This window comes from Homalodisca vitripennis, chromosome 2, assembly GCF_021130785.1.
Source record: "Homalodisca vitripennis isolate AUS2020 chromosome 2, UT_GWSS_2.1, whole genome shotgun sequence".
In the NCBI taxonomy this organism is placed as follows: domain Eukaryota; kingdom Metazoa; phylum Arthropoda; class Insecta; order Hemiptera; family Cicadellidae; genus Homalodisca; species Homalodisca vitripennis.
This window is the reverse complement of record NC_060208.1, coordinates 99,985,913-99,999,685: the sequence shown is the minus strand read 5'-3', so window position 1 is coordinate 99,999,685 and position 13,773 is coordinate 99,985,913. Positions and strand designations below refer to the sequence as shown.

The window sequence follows — 13,773 nt, the reverse complement described above, 5'->3', positions numbered from 1 at the left end:
AACCACTAACAATCCAAACAGATGCTTCATCTTTTGCCCTTGGCTGTACACTTCTTAAAGATGAGGGGCTAGTCACATATGCATCAAAACATTATGCCCCGATAAAGAAAGAGATGTTTGCAATCGGTTTGATCAATATCTTTGTGGTAGATCAGATATAATTGTGGAAACCGATCACAGTCCATTGGTCAGTATTTTTAATAAACCCCGATGAAATATCCAAAAAGAGTTCAGAACATGGTCCTGACTCTCCAGTGATACGCATCATGGTAAAGTACAAGCAAGGAAAGATCATGTATATGGCTGATGCTTTAACTCAAGCACCAAAGAGTTTAGAAAATTAAGAAAAACAGTTTGACGTTTAAAAAATTTACCGTCACTTGAATCGGTTTGATCAGGCCAGTAAAATTTAAAAACTTGCAGCAGGAGTTTATTATGACCATGTCAAAACAGTAAAACTAAGCAATGTAGTCATCAAGAAGATCATTGAAGAAACAGCCAAAGTTTAGTAGATCCAGGATTTGATCAAACAGATCTCAGTTGGCTATACGCGATAAGAAGAGGGTTCCACCAAGTTTAGCGTGTTTCTGAAATTACAGAATGGACTTAGTTCTTGAAGAGGGGGTGATTCTGAAAGGTAACCAAATCTTGATTCCCAAAATGTTAAGAAAAGAGTTGTTGAAGAAAATTCATAGTAGTTATTCAGACATAGAATCGACAAAAAAACTTGCTGGAGAAGCAGTGTTTTAGTCAAACATGATATCTGAAATTGAAGGTGTGGTAAGAAGTTCTGTGCTAAGTTTGCTGCAAATAAACTATCAATAGAAATTATATCTTACTAGCTGTTTCCCGCGGCTTCGCACGCGTCTCTTAAGCTTTGCCCGTATATTTCTTTGCCTTCAAATAGTCTTTGGCTATTTAATATACGTAACTGTGTCGTAGTTGCAGTTTATAATGTGCAGGCGCTTTGATAATTTTTATATCTTGCAGTACAGCCTGGTGGTGAGTTACATCAATGGGCATTGCATATAAGCCTTCTACATAGAAAAATACAAATTTTCATAGTGATCGGTCCAATAGTTTCTGAGTCTATAAAGGACAAACACACAAACATTCATTTTTATATATTACTATAAGTGTAGTAATTAAATTATATATAAATATATTTTTTGTCGCATTATATATGTTTACAAAGAACAGCTGATTAAAAATTTGAAAAGACTCTTTCACTTAATAACATATGTTTGCTGCAATGCATTTCTTACGGGTATTTCTGTAACCAGTGGGGCGGAATCCTGAATCGGGAAAGGGATAAAAAGTATCCTATAACCTTCTACAGATCAAGACGAACAAATTAAAAAAAAAATTAGGCGAATCCGTCCAGCCGTTTGTGAGTGATGCTGTTACACACGAACAGTTTCATTTTTATATATATAGATGAGCTGCCTACTCACTTTTTTGAAAGAATTAGCATAGATGTGTTTGAGATCAGGATCTATGACAGACTTCGTTATTTTCTGGTAACAGTTGACCACTATTTGGATTTCTTTGAAGTCGATGAATTGAATGATATCACACCAAAAATTATCTCATACGGAAAGGCATTCTGGCATGCAAAAGGAACTTTAGTCGATATGGGATCCCTTTAACAGTGCTCATAGACAATGTAACCAACTTTTTAGCTTGGGAGTTCAAACAATTCGCTCAAGACAGGGAGTTTGAACAAATCACTCAATATCCGCAGAGCAACGAAAAGGCTGAGGTGTCTATAAGACTGGCAAAGGATATGGTAAAGAAGGCAATAGAAGAAAACACTGACTTCTACAAGATGTTGCTGCTGCAAAGAAACACACCCAACAAGATCAACTTCAGCCCAGTACAAAGAATGGTGTAGTGTGTGGGTAAGATGCGAGTTCCAAACATCAGAGCAAGTCAAGAAATTATGGATCTGGCAGATGTTTAGGAAAGTTTGGCTAAAAACAGGACAGGCAGAAACATATAAAAATGTGGTCCAGAGAAAAGATCTACCTGTTGGTGAAGAGGTTTGGTACAAGAAGAGGCTTGAAGATGACTCGTGGAAAGGGGGTAAAATGGTTAATAGTCAAGTATATGGTTCATATGAAATGGAGGATGGTGAAAATGAACTGTGTGTGTCAGGAATGAGAGGTTCGTGAAAACCCGTATTCAAGAACCATCTATGTCAATTGAAGCTATAGATTAGATGACAGTGACAATGTGTTAGTTACAAAGACTGCTGGATCAAGTGAACAGTCTTCATCTGGCCAGGTTTCTTAACCAGTATATGAAAATGAAGGCATCAGATCAGAAAGGCCCGGTTAAAAAAAGTTATATGTACAGATATTCCTACAAAATAACACCAACATTTATGAAAAGAAATATTTTTTAGATTATACTTCTAATTCGACTCTGCTACAATCCATCGTTAGTCTATGCTATATAGTAATGAGAATTTTGTTTAGATTTGACAGTTTATGTAATGGCAATGCTTTACTTAAATTCTTGTTGTTATTAGTAGTGTAAATAAAATATTACAAATGTAAGCATATTGTTAAATATGATTTTATGAGCTTATTTTTATGCCATTGAGCCACAATTTCCTTCAGACTATCAGTAAAGAGAAACTAAAAATAGCATTTAATTACAACATAGATATCAGACTCACTGCTTTACCAAATACTACCAAGGTAAGATATAACATTAGCTCAGGTATTCAAATATTATTTTGGATAGTTGGAATGTTGATAATTTAATTGCCAGCTTTTAAAAATTCAGCAAAGTTTTAAAGTGTTAACAGCATTAAAACCTGATCGTTTTACTAACACAAATAGTTTTTTTAAGCTTGTTAAAAAATTAATGGTATTTCATATTCACTAATCTACTAAATTGGACATGATGTAGGCTTGTTGCTTTGTACAGGTAGTTCCATAGTATTAACCTGTTGTTGAATAGTTTCCTTTCAAAAAGTGTGTGGTGTAAGAGTAGAAAATAATTTATTATAAAGTTTGTGTTATAGTGGAATAAATCCATACAATTTAGAAGTTTTTTTATGGTGAGCATACAGAATATGCTATTTCTATACTTCTGATGTATAGAATAGTGGGGGACTGGGGGTTATTAGTGTTTGGAAGCCATGTCTGAAGCTTTATCTATCCTATACTGTTGTAAATCTTAAATATTTCAAACAATTTGTCTAAGACAAAATAACCATCATCAGTCACACAGTCTATTCCCCTACTGTGATTGTGATGTGTAGTGCTCTCTGACAGATAATTGAACATTTCTAGGGTAAGATCTTTTTATCTTGTAATAATACTTTAAGAAATGTGAAATTTGAAATAAAAACAAAATTTAAAAACTCTAGTACCAGCAAATATTTTTTATAAAGTGAAGTGGATTTTCGAAATTTAGCAAAGTTTTAAAAGTAAATCATTGTTTATTTATTTTTCAAGTTATATCTTCAAACTTTATTGTGTTCGTAAAGAAGTGAATTTTAAAATATAACATAAATATAAATGAATGTATCCAAACTACAACCACGCTTGAAAACTTATCTCGACAATAAACACAGATAGTAGAAATACATAAGTTTTTCCAAAGGTTGGTTGCACATTTTTAGTTACTTTGATTTTTTTACAAAATCTGAACTGTATAAAGTTTTGAAATATATTTATTTGCCTTGAAAAGTATAAAAAATAATTTGAATAACAGCAAAATAATAACAATCTAATATTTATCATTTTATAAAACTATTAGGATTTTATTAACTATTTTTTATGCACACATAAAGAAAATGATAACCTAGTTGTAATTGAGTTTTATGCAATAATAGATTATAAATAAACTTATTATAATACCTTTAAAATAGGTGTCACTTGTTAGGGGTTCCTATTTTAAAATTTTAACTTACCCCCAAATTCCCCACTTGGGAAGGAGTAAAAAATTTTCAAACATAAAAAAACTCCGCAGATGGTCATATAAACATCCCCCAAGACAGCCGGTATATGTAATTTTTATAACAAATAAAACCAAGTGATTTGTGCTTGCCAAAACCAATGTATCACTAGTTTATAGTTTTATGATCACAAATGTATAACACATTCATTAAAGCTTTATGTTTTATACAAAATTTTGAATCTTAATTGACACAAATTTATATCCTAATAAATAAAAAATAGAGGTAGTGTGAGGGTTTATATTACATGTTTGATGCATCGAAAATTAATTAAAGCCAGTACCAGGACTTATGTTAAATTAATAGTTTTAACAAATAAAATGTTTGTAAGGCACAGAACAATATATATTTTACTTAATAAATAATCTATTTGCAACTATGTTTTGGACTAACTTTAGAATAGTAACCTTTATATAAGTTGTAAACAACCTGTAAGTTGTAGACAAATAACAAAATTGGAACTGAAATCCCATACTGATTAAAAAAATTATTAGATAAGAGGTAAAATGATCAAATTTATTAAACATTGTCTTTTATAAAAGTCTGACAATTAATAGGAAACGTATTTTTTGTAGTCAATATTATGTATAAACTACAACTTTTGCAATACCTGCTAATTGCATGTTAACTGCACAAAATTTGAACGGTAAACACTGGTTAGGCAGGTTAAAATTCATTACAAAATGAGATAGTATTGTCTAGTGTATAATAGTCTTTTGAAGAACTGCACTATTCAACATAATCCTCAGTTTTATTTATATGAAAATATGAAGAGATGTTTTTCCAGTGTTGGCTGCAGTGTTTCACAGCTGTTGCGAGTTGCAGGAGTGAAATAAATGCAACGGAGAGGGGAGACTGAACGATGTTCTCTGTTCACTCCTTTTCCCCCTCCAACGACTAAACTCAGAAATCAAATCAGTCCGAGGCTGAAGTGTCGAGGGGAAGGTTACGTTAGTCGAGAGTTTGTGACAGCATCACAGAAAATGTGTCCGATTGTGTTTCATTTACCAGTTATAATTTGATTAATTGTGTAAATAATGTGGTATTCATCGTTGTCGGTTTCGAAGAATGTGTAGTGACCATGGGCCAATCTGTGAAGTTTGTGTTCCATGTTTGGTGTTGTGTTTTGGTTATGTTCATATGTGCAGTTATGTGTATGGTTACTGAAGAGGGTGAGTTTTAATTATTTATTAATAGTATTCACTTTCCAAATATTTTCATAATAGCTCAATTTGAAAATTTTCAGTTTGGTTTTGTTTTTTTGTCTTAGCGTATCTGTTGTTTTAAAATTTTAATCTCTAAACAATCATTACCTTCGTCCTAACAAACGATTACATTAAATTATTAATTAGTTCATATTACGTTAAAATGTATGTTTGTCTTATTTTAAATGTTATATAATCTTGAGATTTAATAGTTGAAGCTGAGTAATGTTTTTTCGTCCATTTGGATAATTATTGAAATTGTATGATAACGTGGCAAACTCACATGTGTCATAGCTTCTGCTATAGTTTCCAGTTACAGTTAGTAATGAGAAAAGTCTTACTTATTTTCAAAATGCCATCCTTCAAAATAAAAATTAATTAACGTACCGAACTGCAAAAGTAGCCTAAAGTTTATAAATGTGTATAATCAATTAAAAACATTTTTATCTAGGCATACTGAGAAATATATTTAATTTAAGATTTACGGGTTTTCAAATTAAAAAATAAAAGAAACCCGTGTTTTTTAGGGTTTTATTTTGTTTGATATTATTTCAATTATTGTGTGCCCTGTATAGACATGTTTCTAGATTAGTTGATTAGATTAGTGATAATAATAATAGTGCAAAGTATTATCATTTTATTGAAGTGTGTTGCTACTAAGCAATATCATAAAATTTGCATGGATTAATTGAACCAGTCCTATCAGTCACTTGATACTTGTTCCATTTTTAGGTTAGAACTCATTGAAAGTAAACAAAATAGTTAATGTTCGCACTTGTAATTTGTAAACTAAATGCTTCTTGCAATGTATAAACTTGTAATGTTTGGTGTTTATCCATCCAACTAAAATATTTTTATGAATGAAGTTAAATAAAATTAAAATTAATAGTGTGACATTGGTTCAAACTACATTCATTCTTGCATTGATTTTTACCAATCATTATGTAAGCTGGATTAGAAAAATATTTGTTATAGCACCCGAACACTAGGTTGTAACATGTTTTATCATTTATTTTTTTAATGATGGCAAAATATATATTTTTGCATACATTCCTAAGTTTAGTTTATGATTAAAATATAATGGGTTTTTATGTCTAAATTATACTTTTTTTAAATTGTTGTCTGATTTATCTTTTAGTCAAAAATGCCTCTTTGTCGAGAATTGGAACTCACAAATTAACTTGACACTAGTTGGTTCACTCAAGCACGGTGTTTTTCTGATAACTTTGTCGGATAAAATGCAACTCGATTCGGAAGCAATGTTTTAAATTTAAATTTTCGCCTAATACGTTTTAAGTTTTAAAAACGTCTCATCGGTTTTCTCTATATTTTGCCTGTGTCGGCTCTAGCAAATGATAGAGACTGTATTCTAACAAATTCACAGGTCTTTGACCAGAGAGACAAATAAACAAACATTGTAAAAGTGTCAGCTGCTGTCTTCACTTATCAAGCCCCTTGTTTGTACAAACATAAAACATTCTGGACTCTTTTACCACTTACCGACACGGGGCGGTTGGAATGGGTAACCCGTTATTTCTGAGACGTCTCTGTCTGGACAAGTTACATTATTTCTTTATGAAGCAGTGAGTGCTTATCAATCTGTGTTCTATCAATCTGAGTGCAATCACCTGGTTCTTTGATGTACTCGTGATTTGAGCTGAAAGAAAGATAATTATCAGTGGATGATTTCCAGAGTTTTGTTTACGTTTATTTCATCTGTATGATATCCACATTAACATATTAATAATAAAATTAAAGATGTTTTTATTTAGTAATGAAACATACATACGAATACATGTATACATACCCGCTTCCACAGCCCTCGGCGCGGCGTGTGTCAGGGCTGGGCTTGGGTGGAAGTAACTCCATGAAAGTCTGAATGTTATTTCTAAATCAGTAGTTTTACCTTTACTTGATTTTTAAACTGATGGTGTGAGTAATATACACTATGATTTAATATTAATATTATTAGTAAAAGTTTAGCTTTATCTAGTGATGTTCTTATTTTTCTCGTTCAGTTTTGGAAGAACCACCCCTGAATACATCGGAGCCCCCGGTTATTGAGTGATTCAGGGGCTAGGGTCTATAATTGTTCAGACTCCGGTCCGGCAACCGTATGGCAACAGTCATTTTCTCCTGGTCTAAAGTAAAGCTTATGACCATTCATGTTTCAGAGTTCCAGATTATCTATCCAGATGTGAGAGATTCTAGGGTACCGCCTGTTGACATTTTTTGTGATGGCAGAAGGAAGTGACGTTGCGACGGAAATGATATGATAGAGCATTGTTATTAATTTATTCACTACTAAGTCGAGGGTGAAATAAGACTGTCCCACATTTAATAGAGGAAGCTTTATCAATATTTGCCGGTTAGATGTGTGCGAAAAGGCGGCCTTTCCCGGAAACGGGTGTCCTACTGTTGCGTCCTGCGCAACTATTAAACATGGCGGCACTCCAGAATAACTTATTGGAAAATATTAACGTTTTTGTATATTACTTAAGTAATTAGCTATTTTATAAATATGTTGTGTGATTCTCCAATAAAATTACATACCGGACTTCGTTCTGTTATATTGTAGGCTTGATGGTTGTGGAATGTATGAACAAGAAATTAACTTAATAAATATTGTATGGTTTATTGTAAATATTTGTGATAATAATATTGATAGGATGGCGGAAATATCGCACTTATAAACTTAAAAATAGTTTTGATACCTAACGTGATCAAAATTGTGATTTTTGCTCAACACCAAACTGTCTTACCCACTCATGACCAGCCAATGCATCATTTCATGAAACCGATACAAATACAAACTGTTTTACAATTATGGGATTCATTACCGTTCATAACAACATTGAAATATAAAATCCGTAACTATTAAAGCGATAGTAAAAATTAATGTTATGGCCCACAAAGGCAAGAAACGTTCCATTAGAAAATGTACAATAACTGTTTTTTCATGAGTTATTACATTATGAGTCTAAAACGTTTTTAAAATTATAATGCGATCCGATACGGATTTCAGAGCAACAAAAATTAAAAATGTAAAGGTAAACAAGAGTCCTCGCGATTGGCTATGTGCATAAACGCTCTTGTTAGTGAATCTACATACCGTAACTCATGCGGGACTCAATTGGTTATTTTAATGTTTTAACAACTCTGAATGTGATATACATTCTCATAAAAAATATCGCGGACTTTCGTGATTAGACTACCCAATGTTCAATCCCGTTTTTTACCTAGCATCTAAGAGGTAGGACGAACATGTGTAGGCCTACAAAGTTCCATGTAATCCGTTCTGCAGTTTTGTACATTTCGTGATAAATCAGTAAATGTTATTTGGCTTTTATGTAAACTTATTTTGATGATATGAAAATATGTTTGGATTTTAAGGCCTATTACATTGGCAAAAAACGCCATTCAGTAGATTCTTATAATTTCTTTGTTTCTTGAGTTAGCAATAATACAAATGCCTAATCTTCTCTAAATCAAATTTACATATAAAGAACTATGATCGATACGTTACAAGGTACTTGAGGGTGTAGACTTTCTCATCAGTTATGTTTAATACGTACGTTAGCTTACTGAATTACAAAACTTATAACTAGGCTCAAACTTAATCTTTAAAACCACATGCAAATTGTCAAATACAATAAAAAAATTATATTTTAATAAATGATGTTTCTATAGAACGTGTTCAGTGTTTATATAGCTGAGATGGATATCTTTAGTGCACTGTGTTAAAATATTCTCCGAAGGAATGTCCCCGAGCCACCTTTATGCTATGGGGGGAGGGTGTCGCTTAATCCCAGACCCTCTGGTGGACCTCCCCCCAAAAATAATTTTGATCTACGGAACTGTTCCTACTTTACTAAAACCTCATTCATATTCCTATTTAATTTTTTTTGCTTTTTTGAGTTTGTTGCTCAACTTGATTGTACTAGTCGGAAAAAAAAAGTTTATTTGCTCGCCTATTAATGCAACATATTATAATATGGTGCTGTGGTTTTATATTCAGAGGTATAATTTTGTTCAATTTTGTTGTTTCGACATAATTGTTCTTGTGGAATTTCGAATAAATTTAATGACTTCGTTACCTGTCTTGGACATGTCGATTGATCAGCATCTCCTTACTGACAGGCTTGGTATTTATCTTACGTGTAATATAATTTATTAGCCTATTCGTTTTAGTTAAATTGTTTCAACATGGTTTAGTATACCCAGTTGGCGTGTTTTCTCTGGTATTTGAGAGGGTATGGCTTTATATGTTTTAGTATTTGTTGCCGTAGGATCTTGAAGTCGAATCCCTATATAGGTATGATTTTTCTCAAACGAACAAATGATCTCAGAAGTAATGTAGTAAAAGGTTCCCGGTTTGAGTCCATTTACATAAGAGTATAACCAACTATTGTTATTATTATTGTTGTATGTATTATTATTGAATGGGCCTAAAGCTGGGGGATTTGAGAGATGCGAGCACAATAGATTTGAGTCTGTTGGGAAATCGACAAGAAGTTATGATTTTTCATTGCCTAAGAGACTGTCGAATTGTCGAGGTTTACCATTTAAGGTTATGTTGAATGTTGGGAGTTTCCGTAGGTGGAAGTGAGTGGAGTGGGAGTTGCGGTTGTATCCGCCAGTTGGCCACCGACAACAGACAACCAGCCCGCCCACCCTACCCGGCTGTGAAATGGACCATTTGCGACTATTAAGTGAAAGTTGCTCGCTCTCGGGAGAAACTTCAATAACAAGTTCCGTCCGAATGTCCAAGTCCGATGATGGCGGGGAAATGACGTGTTTTCGTGTCCTCGCGCATAGGTTGGCACGACTGCGTAGCGATCAGCTGGCGGTTGTTGGATAACGGTACGTAGAGCACCTGCTAACAAGAAGATGGACATTCCATTCGTGTTGAGGTTAACTTGACTGACGTCTTCCACTTTTATGTGAAAATGCCATCATTTTGTTTGAGTCGTCTGGAGGTGTTCAGGACTGACCTCAAATATCCAAGTCTTCAACATTAGATGACAGCTATTCTAACTATATAAATCCGCGTCATAATTGCTTACACGCGATTTCCTTTTTTTACATCTGACTTCATCCGCCTTCTTGTGACATAAGCTTTATTTTAGCTACTAAACTAAATTTAGATGAAAGATTCGGTATTGTGAGTAAAGCCTTTTGAAGGAGAGGAAAACCATAAACCATATCATACATTTATTCTGATTTCTCTTAACTGTGCTCCATTTTCGGAGGCCTCTTGTTTAGGGATAGGCTACCGTTTGATTGGAAAAATCACCTCTTGTTTATGGAAGGATAATGGATTAACTTACTGTACCTACGTCATTTTCCTTTGTTAGCATACGATCATTGGAATTGTTCATGTTTGTAGGAGTTGATAGTTTCTAGCTCTCAGCGAGGCGTAGCCTACTGGGCGACAAACAAAATACTCTTCTCATTTATTTGGTGGGCAGGAGGTTTTTATTTTGTTAGAGAATGTCGAGTTCCTGTTTCCCTCTTTAAGGTTTTTGGGCAAACAAGATTCGGGCAAACGCTTTGTCGGTTATAGCGCCTTATAAAGTTAGTGTTTGTCTGAAAGTTAACGCTATGCTACGAGATAATTCACTAGTTATTCGACATCGAAGATATAAACCGTAATACCGATATGATCTGTAAAAGAGAAGATAACCTGTGGGTGGTACGTAGTCTTGGCGGATGCATGCTGCGAAAGTGATAAATATCAAAATAATCAATCATCAATTTTGCCTGTGTCTCAGTGTTACAATGTACAGATAAAACCATTTGACGCGGGATTCCGTCATCTCTGAGCGCGAAGTTCTGGTGAGTTTGGACCTTAGTCTTGTAAGCTTTGAGAATCACATCCAGGGTTTCTCTCTTGGTGGGGCGAGACCTACAGGGACTGTACAAGTTAGGGAGTCGGGCGAATTAAACAGATGCCAGTGTAATTGTTATTTCACTGCCCAATCTACCATTGCATTTCTTTTCTACGTATTTAAATACTTTATTACCTTCGTTTATTGTCTTTTTCTGACAGTGAAATCATTTTATGTATATGTTACACTCAAACACCGAATTCGGACAATGTCCGAAATTTTTACTCACTCACTCCGCGATGTGGACAACGTGAATTACCACGTCGCGTATTGAGCATTTTTTTTCGGACATTGGCCGAAGCGAAATACCAGAACGCGTTGTGGGTAAGCGAAAGTACTCAAGAGACGAAATAAACACGTTCATCGGAGATTGAGCAAAACCATAATACCCATAACCCGACGTGGGTAATCTAATTTGCCCACGTCGGGTTGTGGGTATTTGTAATTTGCGCAAACGCCGAAAAGCCTCCAAACACAACCATACCATACCCTACACTAATTCCATTATAACAAGTAAAATAAAATCAAATTTTCCTTGAAATTCCATTTATTTCAATCAAAACAAAAAACTAAACAGTAAAATACAAGTATCTTATTATTGAAAATAGAAAAAAAAGTTATTTTTCACACATGTACCACTTTCAATGTTTATTAAAGTTCTTTTCAGAAAGTATTCACTTTACTTGTTAGCACAAGAAGTGCTACCGTGACATTTAGAAATTGCATTTTAAATTTGATTTTACACATTTGCAAGATCTGCCCGAACACTTCTTCTTGCATCCACATCTGATGAAAACCTTGTTTGGACCCCGGATGACTTCATTGCTTCTTTACGGACATTGAGCTGTTCATCAGGTACATCGATGTTATTAATAAAATTTATTAGGAGCTAACCTGGAACTGGTTTCTGGAAAACTGTTTGTCAAGAACTCCATGCTTTGTACCAAGGGTATAGGAATCATCGTTCTTATTTATTACAACAGCCATTACATTTCTTGGAGCTAGTCGGCCCCGGTCGACATCAGGAATGTTTACCAAAACGTTATCGCCGACTGAGACTGGAGTTTAATTTTCTTTCAGTACGCTTTAACATTTTGGCTGCCTGACTTTTCAATGCAGTTACACAGTTTTCTCGTATTGTGTCTATGGCAGATTTTCTTGAGCAAAGAGTGCACAAAGGTAAGCCTAGGTCTTCGTTATTTAAAACTTCATAATGTATGTGCTGACCACATTCAAAACAGCTGTTTGCTTTGTCACAATCTATTGCTTTGTCACAATCTATTGCTTTGTCACAATCTATATTACAGAGTGTTAAGTTATCGCTGGACATAGTTTCTTTTTCTACGTGTTCATTGTTTTCCTACAGTCCTTGTCAAAATCTCCGAAGCATCTTCATCCACAGCATTTATTTCTTCGTTGTCTTCTTCATTAAAACTTTTTTCAAGCTTAGAGAACTCTCCTTCTAGTTCTTCCTCAGTAGTAATTTTTTTTACGACGTCGGCTGTCCAAAGGGGAATCTAATAATCCATTTTTCTGTGGTGAACCAAACATTGCCTCATAAGGGGTTCTCTTGATCCCACTGTGGTAACTGTTGTTCTTAGTATTCTGAATGATCCTGAGACCATTTGCCCATCCTGAGGTGTTGTTATCAGTCATCCAAGCCACAAGACTATCTCGAACGTCTTGATTGGCCCGTTCGACAGACCCCTTGACTCTGCGAGTGTCTTGGTTTTCCATGTACTAGTTTTATGGCACTCCATTTACTGGCTAGGTTCTCGATAACCTGAAAACCGTACCATTACCATTACAAAAATAACTAAATTCTAGGGTGGAATCTTTTCACTACAGTAATTTGTTTTTACCACTTACCCCGGTTACAAAATACCCGTCCATTATCACTGTGAAGTATGTATGGAGCCCCAAATAAGCAAAATATATCCAAAAGGATGTCGGATACTTCATCAGCAGTTTTAGTTTTCAAGGACGTAGAACAACAAACTTGGTGAGATGATCTTGATAATTAAGGATAAACTTGTATTCGCCGTCAGGCTCTGATTGCATATCAATTAGATCCACCTAAAATACAATAAAAATACATAAATCGACTCAACATAAATGTTATGTCAACTATACCCATATACCTCATTATAACAACTGCCAGTGCGTAATACGCTTAGGTATTTGTCTGCAAAGGAGAAACTGTCTTATTTAGAGAAAATGCTATGATATCTTACCTGGCAGCGTGAATTTAATGCTGTCATAATGATGGGTTTAACAACCAGCCCTTTACTTTTTGACTTTTTCTTAAGTGCGCAAGGTTCGCAAAGATCCAAATATATTTTAATTACCTCCCTGGTAATGTTACAAAATTTCTTTTTTAGCTCGGCTTCCATAGCTTTTTCTTTTTTATGACCAACTCGTAAGTGAGCTGAATGAATTGTGTCATACATTTGATCAATGCGACAGAAAATATTTTATATCTGTCATTTTCTTCAGTTGTTTTTTTCAATCAACATTTCTTTATCGCCAATGTTTATGACATCAAACCGATTGATTCGGCGATAATCTTTAGACATCAAGGACTGACCATTTTTCCTCTTCTGTTTTGCCTCCTTTACTTCGCTGATAATTTCTTCATAGCGTGGCTCCTCGATTAATAAAATTTCGACTTGTGAGACCATTCTTCTTGGACATCAGATCTTCC

At 34.3% G+C, this 13,773-nt stretch overlaps 1 protein-coding gene across 1 annotated transcript in view; it reads left to right on the top strand.

Moving 5' to 3' along the window:
* Window positions 1–4,876: 4,876 nt before the first annotated feature.
* Window positions 4,877–13,773, top strand: part of LOC124354433 — a 103,975-nt gene continuing 95,078 nt past the window's right edge. The window contains exon 1 of the mRNA XM_046804878.1: window positions 4,877–5,145. Coding sequence (XP_046660834.1) covers window positions 5,055–5,145 — 91 coding nt within the window. The 5' untranslated portion in view covers window positions 4,877–5,054. The remainder of the gene's footprint in view (window positions 5,146–13,773) is intronic.